Consider the following 14,570-nt stretch of genomic DNA (forward strand, 5'->3'; position numbering starts at 1 on the left):
ACCTCCCACCCCCCCAAAAAAATTCTCATAGAGAGAACCCCTGAAATGATGAAAAGTCATGAAATTTCAAGTTTCAGATATGCAGGGAAAATTTTTTACAGGGTCTCAAACCTTGATTTCGGGTCTCACAGACCCGAACAGAAAAGGCATGATCTGTTTTTAACAAATCCATGCTGGCTTTTAGTAATCATCTTGTTAGTTAGTTTGTTTGTTGCTAGATGCTCACAAATCCTTCACTTACTTTTTCCAGGATTGTCCAGATATTGATGTCAAGCTAATTAGCCTATAATTTTCTGGATTCATTCCCCCTACCCCCCTTGTCTAGATTGGAACTAGGTAAACTATTTTCCAGGCCTCTGGTATTTTCCCTGTGCTATACCAGCTTTGAAAAATTATATTATGTGACGCTGAAATTACATCTGCCAGCTTCTTCAAAACCCTTGGATGTAAACATTTGGCCAGTTGACCTGTACTCATCTAGAGTGGATAGGGAATTTCTTCTGTTTTGATTTGAATAGCTTTTCTATCTTCCTTTTAATAGGTTTGGCTTGGCTTTAAAAAAACAAATGGAAAAAAGGAATGCAAGTATATAAATCATATAGCTTGCAAAGCAATATGATGAAATACATTTTATGATTTTCTGTTTTTTATCCTTCTGTGGAATAGTTGATTTTTAACATTTACACAAAGAACCACCAAACAGAAAAACTGCAACAATTGTACTTTTACCTTATGCCTTGCAAGGCACAGATGTTCCCAAAGTTTACTGAATGTTTTTAAAACTGAAGAGTGTATAGTCATTTGAGAGCCATAAAAATGGGGTGTGGAGAAGTAACATAAAAGCTGAACATTGCTGAAAGTCACCATTGGAAATTTCACATGAGTTGGTGTCATGCCATTGCTATAGCAATTGCTTAAGAAATTTGTGTACGTAAAACCATAAATTTTATGTATAGTCTTGCACAAGACATTTATAAATGAAGGAGAATAGGACAAGAAAATCCTGCTGATGAAGTTTAGAAAGTTCAGAAACTAAATTGAAACAAGCTTGGAGAACAAACCATTGCCAAAAATACTTGCCTGGTCTCCAAAGTCTCCAGAGAATCCTTCTATACCCTATAATGAAAACATACAATATCCTACAATTACTTTCTAGAAGTAACAGAACATTCATTTACTTAAGGAAACAGTTAATTTAGCAAAATTGAAAATTTTAGGGAAATAAATATTAACTAGAACCAAATTAATCAGGAGCTAAAATGTTAATGGGCTAAATAAGTGGGATGTTATGTATTTGGTTTATTAGTAACTTCTTCCACACAATATGAATTGATGTCTTTGCCATTGTCATTAAAATGATCATCCACCTGCAGCATTTCTGGCTATTGCCAGTAGTGGATTCTAAAACACATAACTAGTGGTTTCTGCATGTGTAATGCTTCTGCACATGCGCAAAAGCACCCCAAGTGGATGAGCAGAACCTCCTGCCACCACTACTTGTTCACTGAACAGGGCCAAAACAGCCTATTGCCCAATATAGGTGCCTGCTTGTTTTAAATGTGTCACTGGGATGACCCTCACACCTTGAGGGACACCTAGCATGTACTCCTGATATTCTTTGCTCATCACTCCCAAGACCCTCCCCCATGACCTGATGTCATAGAATCAATCAATCAAAGTCAGTTTAGGTGCTTAACATACATTGGCAGAATCTCCACCAGAGGCAGTTGTGATGGGACTGCAACACATGGGGGTGGCCATCTTTGGGAGCTGAGGACAATCTCACGAGCGGTTGCGAGATCACCCCAGAATGCATCGTGTTGGCTGTGCATGTGCAACCAGCAACAGGGCAGAATTGGGGGCTGCTTTATAAAGCCTCCCTCCACGCTGCCACCTCCTTTTTTCCTGCATTACCGAGGGTCACTGCAGACACAGCAGCTCAGCCAGAGAGCTCGTGGAGGCCATGTGGCACCCAGCTGAGCTGAAGACCAGGAAGCATGCTGGGCAAGTAGCTATGGCTGTGCAGCAGGGCAGGGGAAAAGGTTTGGAGTGAGAAAGGGAGTCGTGAGGTGGTCAGAGGGCGGCCAGAAGCAATGGCTTGTAGGAGGCCAGGAAGCAGGGAGTCAAGAAGGGCCCAGTGGACAGTGGTAGCCAGGGGAACTGTGGGCAACTACAGGGAAGACTGGGAGGAGGGCGGTGGCTGGGGACCTTGGGTAGGGAGCCAGGGACTGGTGAAAGTGGGCCAGTAGTGGGAAGCAGGTACCCAGGAGCCAAAAGGGCTAGAAAGGAACAGCCAGTATGGGTAGCCACTGGGATGGAACAAAGGTCAAGCACATGGGGCATAGGAGGGTCCCACACAGGGCCTGGGAGGAAGCAGCACTGGGGGTGCCCGGGTAATGGTCGAAGGCCGTCTCCCATAAGGCTGGTCTACCAGCAAGAAAGGAAGGACAAGGGGCTAGGGGAAAAGAGGGGATGGGGCAGGATGTCTCGGTACCCACCCAGCTTTTGTCTGCTCTCTTAGCTTGGTTGGATGCAATGGAGGCAGACCTGGGGGCCACGAGTTCCATGATCCCAACCACCCTTGAGGCCAGGTTGGTGGAGCTGAAGGCCATGGACCCCAGTCAGGAAGAGAGTAAGGGAGGTGCCATGTTGGTCACCATTGCCATGCCATAATGAACTGGCGCCCAGCAACCCCACAACAGCTTGGGAGAGACAGCATTGACCTGGGGTGAGTGCCCTAGGCCGCCACAGTAGTGGGACGGGCTGCAGACATGGCCAGCCTGCTCACACTGTGGGGCGTGCACGCACTGCGAGTCGCAGGGGGAGTGGGGCCAGGTGGTGCTTGGTATCACTCCCATTGTACTGTGGGCTCAAGTCTGGGGCACTGCCCAGGGGCACACCAGGCTGAGACGGCAGGGGAAATTCCCATGGCAATGGAACTGCCGCAACTGCCCACCCATCCACCCCACAAGGAGGGACCGGCGGGTTGGCCAGGGTCCCTCCTGGGGTGCCGGCAGTGAGGGACCTCTTTGTAGAAGTTAGTCCAGAGGCAATCCCTTGGGTGTCCTGTTAAGTTTTCATTTGCTCCTGGCAATGAGGGAGAATATTTGGAAGGGAAAATATGTAGACATTTTTCCCCTGATGAATAGGGAGCTGGTCAGGAAAGATAAAGATGAGGAAAAGGCAGGTGGACCACGCTAAGCAGCCTAAGATAGAGAAGTGTATAACAACATGGTTCTATTCATTTATGATTTATCATGCGGTGGCAACACAAAAGGATGTGCACAAAACTCATGCACTAATAAAGTACTAGGACATCATACTGCAGGCCTATAATGAGTTCGGGGTGGGGTGGGGACAGCTTGGCTTCAGTATGATGAGTCCTTTAGAATGTATGTGAGACTGTCAAGTCACTCCCTTGAGATCACAGGATCCAGAACCTTTGGCTCCAGGATACTCAATTATCTAAGGTAAGTGGTTGCCAGCTTTCTGCCAGTAGGCACCTCTTGCCACCAAGAAATTCCATCATGCAGGCCACCCCTGCTGTGCTATGAGTTTGGGGTGAAAGGTTCTTGCTCAAGACCTCAATGTAGATATCGCCATGGGTGTGCTTGGTGTGGCATGGGACATTCCAAGGCCACCTGTAACAGGGGCCAGGGGAATGGGGCAGGGAGAGACATGGATGGTGGCCCATGACAACAACAGGGCCAGTTTCATGGTAAGGGGCCTCAGTCCCATTAAGCTGAACAGACTGGAGGCCAAACTACATGGATACAGACCATGGGAATGCACTATGGATTTGCTTAAAGGTTTTGTGCAAGGTTTTAGGATTCCATACAAGGGTGCCAGGGCGCCCTTCATGTCACGTAATTTGAAGTCGGTGAATGGCATGAAGAAAATGGTGAGGAAGAAAATTAGAAAGGAGGTTGCCGAGGGCAGGGTTGTGGTGGGGCCATTTAAAACCCTGCCCCTCAAGACTCTAAGTGTCACCCTCAGGTTTGGTGCCCAAGAGGGCAGAGAGTGAATTCAGGCTTATCCATCACTTGTCCTTTCCCCCCGGGGAGTCAGTCAATGATTTCATACCAGAGGAGTTATGTCAGTTAAGTACACTTCTTTTGACTCCACCGTGCGGATGGTGCGAGCCTGTGGTAGGGGCGAGCTGATGGGCAAATGTGACATCAAGTCCACTTTCCAGCTTTTGCTGGTGCACCAGAATGACTTTGACCTGCTAGGTTTCAGTTTTGAAGAGGGCTTCTACATAGATCGGGCACTTCCAATGGAGTGCTCCATATCTTGCTCTTTACTTGAGCAGTTTAGCTCATTTCTGGAATGGGTGCACAAATGCAATACTGGGTCGCCCTCTATAACACACTATTTGGATTACTTTTTCATGGCTGGCCTGGCCAAGAGTGAGCTGTTTAAGAAGGGATGGGCACCTTTAAGTGCTGTGTTCGGACCTTGGGTCTCACTAGCACATGAAAAGATGGAGGGCCCCTCCACCAGGATTATGTTTCTGGGCATCGCACTCAACTCAGTGGAACAGACATGTAGGCTCCCAGAGGAGAAGCTGGTAAGGCTGCATCACTAGGTCAAAGGGGTCCTACAGGCTAAGAGGGTGACATTGAGACAGATACAGGAGTTAGTTGGATTGCTTAACTTTGCCTGTAGGGTGGTTGCACTGGGTCAGACCTTTGTGAGGCGGCTGTATTCAGCAATAAAGTGTGCCACACCACAAAGTGAACCTGTCATCAGGAGTTAGAGAGGACTTAACAACTTGGTTCACCTTTCTATCCCACTACAATGGTGTGGCATTTTGGCGGCAGGAATGCTTACTGAAGGCGGAGCTTCGGGTGAAGTCAGATGCAGTGGGGGCAATCAGTTTTGGGGTGGTGCTATTCCCGGTGGCCTGCTAGGTGGGTGCGGGCTGATATCTGTAGGGATCTGGCATTCTTGGAGTTTTTTCCGATAGTAGTGGTGATGAACAGAATTTGCAAACAGGATGGTGCCCTTCTGGTGCGATAATAAATGTAATTAATACTTTGTCATCCAGGAGCTTCATCCAGGGTCATGTGCTTGGTCCATTACTTTGTGAGCAGGTGCTTGGAACTCAACATGTTAATTTTGGCACGCCATGTACCTGGCATTGAGAATGATATGGGTGATGTGCTGTCACATGAACAGTTGGCCAGGTTCCAATTGCTGGCTCCAGAGGTGAGCAAACAAGTAGAGGTGGTCCTCCAGTGCCTGTGGAAGCTTGGAGAGCTCAGTGATGGTAAGCACCAGGATGGCGTATCAGAGAGAAGGTAGGGAATTTTGAGCTTTCCACCAGCAGAGGGGGTATCAACAGCTTTGGCACATCCCAGTGGACCACATGCTCGAGTTTTGTGTAGTTGGCAGATGAGATGGTTTATCAGCGTACACTATAAGAGGTAAGCTAGCGGGTTTAGCATTCATTGCCAAGTCTTGGAAATTCAGGGATAACTCCACAGATTTTAGAGTCAGGAAGATATTGGAGGGCTGGATTAGGGAGAGACAGACCAGAGATGACACCAGGAGGCCCTCGTCTATCCCACAGCTCATTGGCATCTGTGGGCAATGGGCTGAGGTGTGCAATTCTGCCTATGAGCTGGGATTGTTTCACGCACTGGCCATGACTTTATTTTTGGGGACATTTCAGATCAGTGAGGTGCTGGCAGTGTTGAGAGCCAATAGCTCCCGGTGAGCTTTTGGGGTCGGGGACCTCACACTCGGCAGCAAAGGTATGCTGCTCTGGGTCAGAAGGTCTAAGATGTACCAGCAGGGCAGGGGGCATTAATTAGATTGCCCTGCGCTTCCAGTCCTGAGGTATGCCCAATGTCGGCCTTGGAGGCATAGTAGACACTGAGGGGAACAGGCCCGGGTTACTTGTTTAGCTACAGGGATGGCACCCCCTGACATGGTATCAATTCTGGGCAGTGGCCGAGAAGGGCCTGGACTCATGGAGGCATGGCACACATTCTTTCAGGATTGGGGTGGCCGACACCATGGCGGCGGTGGGGCTAAGTGCAGAGCAGATAAAATTGATTGGCAAATGGAGGTCTGCAGTATTCAAGGCTTATATTCATGCCCCCGAATATATATTTCAACTTGGGTTAACACTGCTTTGTTCTGCTTTTCTTAGATGGCCTTGTGGCAGAGAAGTCCTGGGTGTTGATCTGCAGTCACAGCATGGTGTTCTGAGCCGGAAAGAGAGATGGCTTTGGAACTCTGCTGAAGCTGAGCCAGTTGGTCAGGGTGCAGTAGCTCAGATGGAGAGGCATGAGATGGGATGGGCTTCTCCCATTGCTATTTGGCAGCGAGGCTGTCAATGTTGTACTGAAATGACTGGTATTACACCTTGGTGGCAATGACCTCGGTGCGATGAAAGGCATGGCCTTTCTGTGGTATTTAAAAACCTTTGGGTCATTAAAGGGTGATGGCCTGACACACAGTTGATGTGGTCGAACATGATTCCTTGGATGGCATGGCAATATGCTGGGGATCCCAAGGGGGTGAATAAAGCCAGGAAAAGGGTGAACAAAGCAGTGGGGAAGATGGTATTTGAGATTGGGCTTTATGTCATACAACATGTTGATATTTGTATATCACAGGAAGACAATGGCCTATACAGGGACAATGGCCTATACAGGGACAATGGCCTATATAGGGACCATTTAACGCTCAAGGGCAACAACATATTTCTGGCAGACCTACAGAGGCACCTGTAAAGGCTAGTATAGAGAAGGAATCAAGGGGCCTAAATAGAGATTTGACCCACTGCTGTCGCAGGAAGGGGTGGAAAGGGCTGTTAGGAGCAACTGCATGATCTCCTTTAGGGTACCCTTTGGAAGGTGATGGGTGGCCCCTTGTCAGAAGCTCTGGGCAGATTTGGCCTGAACAATGGAGGAGGGATGCCCTTGGGGCTTACGTGCCAGGTGCTCTGAGGGGAACTAGGGGCGAGCCTTCCCACAAGCCGTGGTGCATGGCCAAGGGCAAGGGAAGGGTCAGGGACACCTCCCCTTGCTCAGCAAGGAGCTTCGCCCATAGTTGCTTTGAAATGTTATTGACAGGGTTTCTGCCCCATTTTGTTTCACCTCTGCAGGTCTATTCATGACAGCAAAGAAGGCAATAAATCAATAAAGTGACCCATAAAACTCATTGTGGTGTCCATGTGTTATTCTGCCTCCACCGCATTCCATCTCAGGGAAGTATTATTTATTTATTTGTTTGTTTATATTTATACGCCACTCACCCTAAAGAGGACTCAGAGCAGATAACAGTAGTCATAAATACAACAGTAAAAAATTATAGGGATAAAATTAATAATACAATAAAATCTATAATATCATAAAAACCATGTATACTACAGTCAGTGTTTGCACACTTTATCCTATTGTATGTATTTGTACATATTTTATATAATACAATTTTATTTGTGTAAATTGTGAATTGTATTATGTTCTCAAAAGAACTCAAGCCCAAATTTACAGTTAATTTGATATGATTACCTTTCTTCCCTTTCTTCCTATATTGCCAAAACCAACGGTTCCTTCTTCTCCCTAGAACAGATAAACACTTTATATTTTCCTCAAATCATTGCATTTATAACTTTTAATGTGCAGTGCCCAGAATTATGCTATTGTTTGTAGTACATCTTATTAATAGCTTTTCTTCAAAAAATAAGTCAAAGTTATTGAGAACAAGTTATCTTTTTCTACACTGTGTGTTAATGCAGCTTCCATTTCTGCAGGATCAGCAAAACTTGTAATTTAAGTAAATGAAATAGAGTTGCTGTCGTTATATGTTAAAATGATCATGGCATGAAAATAATATCCTGACATTTTTCAAATATTTGGTACAATTCAGATTAAATAGCAGTAAGCTTTTATTTATTTATTAAATTTGAAACCATCCACCAATTTTTTTAAAAAAAATTAAAAATATTTTTATTAATTTTCCACTTTTAAAAAAGAAAACACAATAGTAAGTACAGAAGAAAATCAAAGAAAATTAAATTAATAGTAGTATATACAGATATTAGCATTATATTAGCATTAAAGTAATTATATTTATATTAATTATACACCAGACTATAATTTGTTTCAAGTATATAAATTAGTACATGCTTTTTCCATTAACAAATTAATTTCATATATACTTCAATGATTTATCACGTAGGCTATATTGTCCACCCCACCCAAATTGTACAGTCTAGATTTTATTTACTGCATACTTCAAAGTATTTTAAAAAGTAAAAATAATAAACAAATTAACATTATTGAAACAACTGTAAAGGAAAACAAAACTACCTATACCTTTCTTTATCTTAGCACATATTTTATCGTATATATTTTCCCAAGTAATCCTTTATGATTATGCATTACTGCTTTTCTTCAACATCTGTCATCTATCCACTGACTTTCGTTACTATGCAACTTAGTATTGCTATACTGTAATGGTTATGTTCTATCTCTCTAAATTGGATTTGTCATTTTAGTAATATGTATAATTGATAAATTATTTAATTTAATTCAATTTCTGTTTGCATTTGTGAGTGATGAATTTAATGGTAATTTTATTTTATGTTACTTAAATATTTCCTCTCTTTGAGCTATTAATATAATCTTTCCCAGGCTGTATAGAAATCCGACTCATCTTTGTCATTAAGTTGCATAGTCAATTTTGTCATTTCTGCACATTCCAAAACTTTATAAAATTTAAAGTTGTAGGAATCGTTTCTTTCTTTCACATTTGGGCATATATCATTCTTGCTGCCATTATTAAATGAAGAATTAAGTATTTATCTTCTTTTTAATGATGTCTGTTAATACCAAGTAAAAATAATTCTGGTTTTAGATGGATTGTTTGAGAGATTATTTGCTTTATGTATTTTGAAACCATCCACCAAATTTTTGAGAGGCTTACAATATAAACAGAGAAGAAGAGAACAATGAAAAGGAACATATGCATCCAGAAGAGTGAAACACATATGCCAAACCACCAAAATCTAATAAAAGTTTAGCATTCCATACTAACCCCTGACCTCGGAGTAAAGTCATATTTTTCATGACTTTTAGAACAGCTGTTCTAAAACTGGAAGCATTGCAGTGAGACAGTCTGGAAATAATGGACTCTCATAAGTCTCATGAAATTCCAGGCTGACAAACCGCTGTCGGGGTGGGTAGGTGGTTTTTGGACTGAATCTGTCCTGTAGGGATGGAGAAGTAGGGGCACCTCAAAAGACCAAGAGGGACAGGCAGGTACCTTGGAGGTCTGAGGAAAACTCTTTGATCTAGTGGCAGAGGCAGTGATCATGTCAGCCCTCATAAAGCTGGGACAACTGAAATAAGCTTTTGCAGGAGCGGTGATTTGGGTGGAGTATTGATACTGGGTGAATGATTGATGAACATAAATAGAAATTTTTTTTTTTAAAAAGAACTTTAAAAGTTATCCCGACAACGAAACAGCAGCTAACTGACATGGAGAAAACAATGGAGATAGATGAATCTAGTGGAAGTTTAAACACCAGCCCAGAGCCGAGAGGGAGATAATTAAAGTCTTGTAAGAAGAAATCCGAAAGGAAATAGTTGTGTAAGAAGATTGGAAATAACTTTAAAAATTTGGGATATTGAAGGAAGAACAAAGGAAAGTGTACATCAAACTAAAAACATAGGCGGTCATTGCAATCTAGGTTTTCTCCCACCTTAACCTCTGAAACCTGATTCCCATTCATAAAAACTAAATCTAGAATATATTCTCCCCTCTAGAGGGGAGGGCCAGAGCTGCTCCTGTAAGAGCCTTTACTATATTCTTACTTTTGCATGTAAGGGCACTAGGGATACTCCAGTCAACGTCTGGCATGTTGAAGTCACCCATAACCACAATATCTTCCTTTACTGCAATTTGGGTAATTTCATCCACCATCTTGTTGTCATAATCCTCAGATTGCCCTGGAGGCCTATAGACCACCCCAAATCTAATGACAGAACCCTCTTTAATTTGCAATCAAACCCAGAGAGTCTCCAGCTCTTTACATGTATTTTGAATTAGTGTTGCTTTTAGACTTTCCTTAAAATAAATGACTACTCCACCTCCCCTTCTCACTACTCTAGCCTTCCTAGACAATGAATATCCTGGTATGGATATTTTCTAGTAATTGGAATCCTTAAACCATGTCTCAGTTATGGCAACCAGATCCAAATTATCTCTAAATATTATGGCCATTAACTCACAGAGCATGTTGCTCAAGCTTCAAGCATTTGTTAACATTACCCAAAGAACATTATTTTCATTATTTGTTTGCCCTTTATCCTCAACAACTACATCTATTTCATTTACAGCTGCTTTTTCATAAACTTCAACAAACTGATTTTTCCTCATTGGTCGGGGACAAAAATCATCCACATTGGTTACATCTCTGTCCCCTTTTGCTAGTTTAAATGCCCATCCAAAAAAGTTCTGAACTCCTCATCAAGCACCTGGGTACCTCTGCAAACCATCCCTGTTAAAGAACTCCCTATTAGACCAGCTACTAACATCGTGACTAACAGAGCCAAAACTTTCAGCTTTACACCACTACCTTAACCACACATTAAACTCTGTGATATAAGTTGTTTTATCCTCCTGACCACAAACCAGTAACACTTCTGAGAAAGTCATTGAATCAGTTATTCTGCCCAGCTCCATGCTAAGACATTGGAAATCTCTCTTTACTAGATTAACATTTCTCTGGGACAAATCATTTGTGCCAAGATGCACCACCACATCAACATTATTAACTTTACTCACAGCCTTCACAATATTTGTAATCCGCCTCCTGTCCCTGCTGGCAGTGGCCCCTGGGAGACACCTCATCAGCTTCATCACATCCTTACTCAGTCCCAAATCAACACCTCTAACAGTTGAGTCACCCACAAGAAAGTGCACCCTCTTTTTATTTCCATTAACTGGACCTGATGGTTTGGTAACACTATGTACCTCACTTACAACAACTTCCCCTTGGAACATCTCTTGATTCTCTTCCTGAGGGGCCTCGCTAATATCCACAACAACCTCCCTATTTAATTCCGCACTAACATTATAGGTATTAGATACAGAGAGACCAAAATTGCTATGTCTCCACTGCACGTACTCTTTCTGAACCAACAGTTGTCCACATAGCCCTTCTCCTCAGGGGGGAGGTACTGAAGAAGTGGAGGCTACACTGCACCAAGCCAGACATATTAACAATTTATTGAAAAACAAGTATTTATCAAGAAAACCAACAACCCCTGTAATTAAAATTTTTAAATTTTACACAGCTATAAAACAAGTATAACACTGAACTAAGCCAGTAATTTTGAAATAAAATAGAATCACAGTCTCAAGCGCACTACCCCTGAATATGTTATTACTATTTTTGGCTTTTACAGTACCTTTCTCATTTACTCAGTCTCAGAGTCCCTACCTCATCCTCTGTGAACTGAAACTGAAAGGGAAATGGCATTTCCTCTCCTTTATCCTATTTCTCAGCCAGTAGTTCCTCTCCCCAGCTCTGTGAATGGTCTGTTTGAATTCAAACTGCAAATAAAATGGTCCTTTCCACTTTTCTCCTTTTTCCCAGCCACTAGTTTCTCACCAGCTCCTTTGAATGAACTGAAATAAATTAAAATGACATGTGGAGTATTCATGTTTGATGAACCAGAAAGTATGCTAAAGCATACCCAAGTGGATAAAGAAACCATGAAATAGAAACAAGAACTTAACACTGAAGAAAAAAAAATGATTTTGATGTTGGGAGTAGTAGTAACCTAAGAAAGAAAAAAGTTGGGGGGGGGGGAAGTAACTAAGAAAAGGAAGCAAATGAAAGGAAGAAAAGAGAATGTTAATAATTACACTGGGGTTAACAGTGATAAAAATGGAGAGGATGGAAAGAAACATAGAAGAAAAGAAAAGAGGAAAAGACTAGGTATAAAAGAAACAAATGACTCCACTGGAATTAACAGTGGGGAAACAAAAAAAGGAAAAGGAAAAAAAGAGAAGGAATCAGATAGGATCTTAGGGCAAACTAAGTGAGGAAGAGACTTAAATATTAGAGAAAAGAAACAGAAGAAAATATAGAACAATTATAAAACAGAAAAAGAAAAAAGAAAGAGAAGAGAATGTGAGGATGAGAGAAAAATTTTAAGAGGTGGAGTGAAAGGGAGAGCAAAGGAAAACAGTTAAAGGAATAATTAAAGGAATGAAGGATAGGAAATATGATGTATATAGGTGAATTATATAATGACTAATAACTGTAACATTTGAATAAATCATATGATGAAGAAAATGGAAAGGAGGAAAGAAAAAGGTGTTATATACTCAAAACTGTTGGAATATCAATATTTATGATTTTAATAAATGAAATTAGCAAAAGAAATATTTATAGGCATAAGTGATTCGTATCTAGATTAATATTTGTGAATGTATTATATGGATTATTGTTTATAAAATGGAAAAAAATTAAAGCTTTAAAAGATTTATTATTTATGAAATTAAATGGAACAGGTGCCGAAGAGTACATGGAATATTATTATATTATAACAACTGACTTTTAAAGTAAATAAAATATTTTATTGATAAAATGGTAAATGAGAAATGATAGGTTGGTTCAGCTGATAAAATAATAAATTATAATGAGAAACTAGGAATTAAGGATGGAAAGGATTGTTTTTAAATTAAAGGGTTTTGACTTTAGAAGTGAATAAGAAAGGTTTCTGGTAAGGATAAATGGTGATATTGTTTAAATGTTAGAAAAGAAGTAGGAGGAAAATAAAATTAAAAATGGAGAGAAATAATATAAGGGCAGAAATGGAAACATATAAATTGTGTTTGGGGATGTTATAAACTATATAATTTTTTTGACCCAACCTATACTCTGTTCAGAGAAAATATACTTTTTGTTTGTATGTATGTAAAAAGGAAAAAAAGAAAAAGAGAACAGCTGTTGAATGGAAATTATATGAATATTTGGAGATTAGGTTGTTTCAGAGGGCAGCCACTGCAACAGAGAGAATGCATTACCTAGGTCACAATAGATGACTGGATTGAGGAGATTTTCCATTCTTTTTTATCTCACCTGGCACAGAAAAACTATTGGAGATAGATTACCCTTTGATATAGCTAGGCCCTATACCCATGATGGTGAACCTATGGCAGGCATGCCACAGGTGGCATGTGGAGCCATATCGGAGGGCACTCAACACTTTGCCAGGTTTCAGCTCCAGTGTGCATGCGTGCTGGCCAGCTGATTTTTGGCCTTGAAAAAGGCCTTTTGTCCTCTGGACCCTTCAAGGAATCTTCCCTGAAGCTCCAGAGGCAAAAAAATTGCCCAATGAACAAATTGGACGTTCAGAAAAAGGCACTTCCACTTTGTTGTTGTTAGCATCCTTAGCAACCAGGATTGGCAGTGCACGGGGCGCAGAGCTTTCCGCTGCTGCTACTGATCCGGCTTTCTACGCCAAGGTAGCCACTGCTGCAGCTTCAGTCACCACACAGCCATAGAGAGGCTGCCAAGCAGAAGGGGTGCAGAGGCTGAAACTGCAGCAGTGGCTATCTTGAGCACAGAGAGCTGGGTCGGAAGTGGTGGCCAAAACCTCTGCACCCCACGCTCTGCCAATCCCGATGGAATTGACCATGACATCAAGCCAGCCACCCACAGCAGCCACACTATAGCTGTTAGTCAGCAGTGGCCAGGGGGGCACAAGCCAAGCGGGCAGCAGCTTGCTTGGCAATGTGGCTGATTCCATTGGGATTGGTAGGGCATGGGGCGCAGAGGTTTCCACCGCCGCTTCTGACTGGCTATCTGTGCTCAAATGAGAGAGAAAGGGAGACTCTTGGAGTGTTTTAAGGTTGCAGAGCTGCTAATTGTATGTTTTCTAAGCAGAAGCCAAGGCTACCTTTAAGCCACATGGACAATGAAGATGTTAAGCTCATCCTCTAGCCCTGTGATGGTGAACCTATGGCACCCAGTTTTCACAAAAACTGGGGTGTTTGTGCCTTACCCAAGCCCTCAGAAGCACTCTGAGATCTCCCAAACCCTCTGTGTGCCCCATTTTGTGCACAAATGGCCCTGTTTTTCACCCTTTTTGAAAAACGTTGGGTCTGCAGAGTGTTTGAGTGGCCTGCAGAGTGCTCTTATGGGGACAGGGAGGACAAAAGTTTTTTCTTACTTTCCTCTTTGCAATCTTGGTATGACTTACAGTCTGAAAAATACAGTAATTTGCCCTATTGGCACTCAGAGATAAATATGTAGGTGTTGGGTTGTGGTTTGGGCACTCAGTCTCAAAAAAGTTGGCTATCACTGCCCTATACCAATGAGGGCAAACCTTTTTTGGTTCACATGCCAGAAAGGTGTGTGGGTATGCTAGCATGCATGCATGTGCCCACACCCCTCCCCCCCACGCATGCACATACATACTCCCATGCTGACCCTGTGAATGTGCACAGGTCTTTCTGAAGCCTGGTAGGTTAAAAAAAATGCCCAAACAGGCAAACCGGAAGTTCAAGAAAACACACCTGGTTTGCAGAAGCTT

General features: G+C 42.3%; 1 protein-coding gene across 3 annotated transcripts in view; it reads right to left on the reverse strand.

Moving 5' to 3' along the window:
* Positions 1-1,010: 1,010 nt before the first annotated feature.
* LOC139155540 (collagen alpha-6(VI) chain-like) overlaps positions 1,011-14,570 on the reverse strand; it is a 242,177-nt gene continuing 228,617 nt past the window's right edge. For all 3 annotated transcript variants that reach the window (XM_070730719.1, XM_070730718.1, XM_070730717.1), the window contains 2 exons: positions 7,527-7,577; positions 1,011-1,116 (listed from right to left, as the gene is read on the reverse strand). In XM_070730719.1, coding sequence (XP_070586820.1) covers positions 1,033-1,116; positions 7,527-7,577 — 135 coding nt within the window. In that variant the 3' untranslated portion in view covers positions 1,011-1,032. The remainder of the gene's footprint in view (positions 1,117-7,526; positions 7,578-14,570) is intronic.

The sequence above is a fragment of the Erythrolamprus reginae genome, unplaced genomic scaffold, assembly GCF_031021105.1.
Source record: "Erythrolamprus reginae isolate rEryReg1 unplaced genomic scaffold, rEryReg1.hap1 H_29, whole genome shotgun sequence".
Lineage (NCBI taxonomy): Eukaryota > Metazoa > Chordata > Lepidosauria > Squamata > Dipsadidae > Erythrolamprus > Erythrolamprus reginae.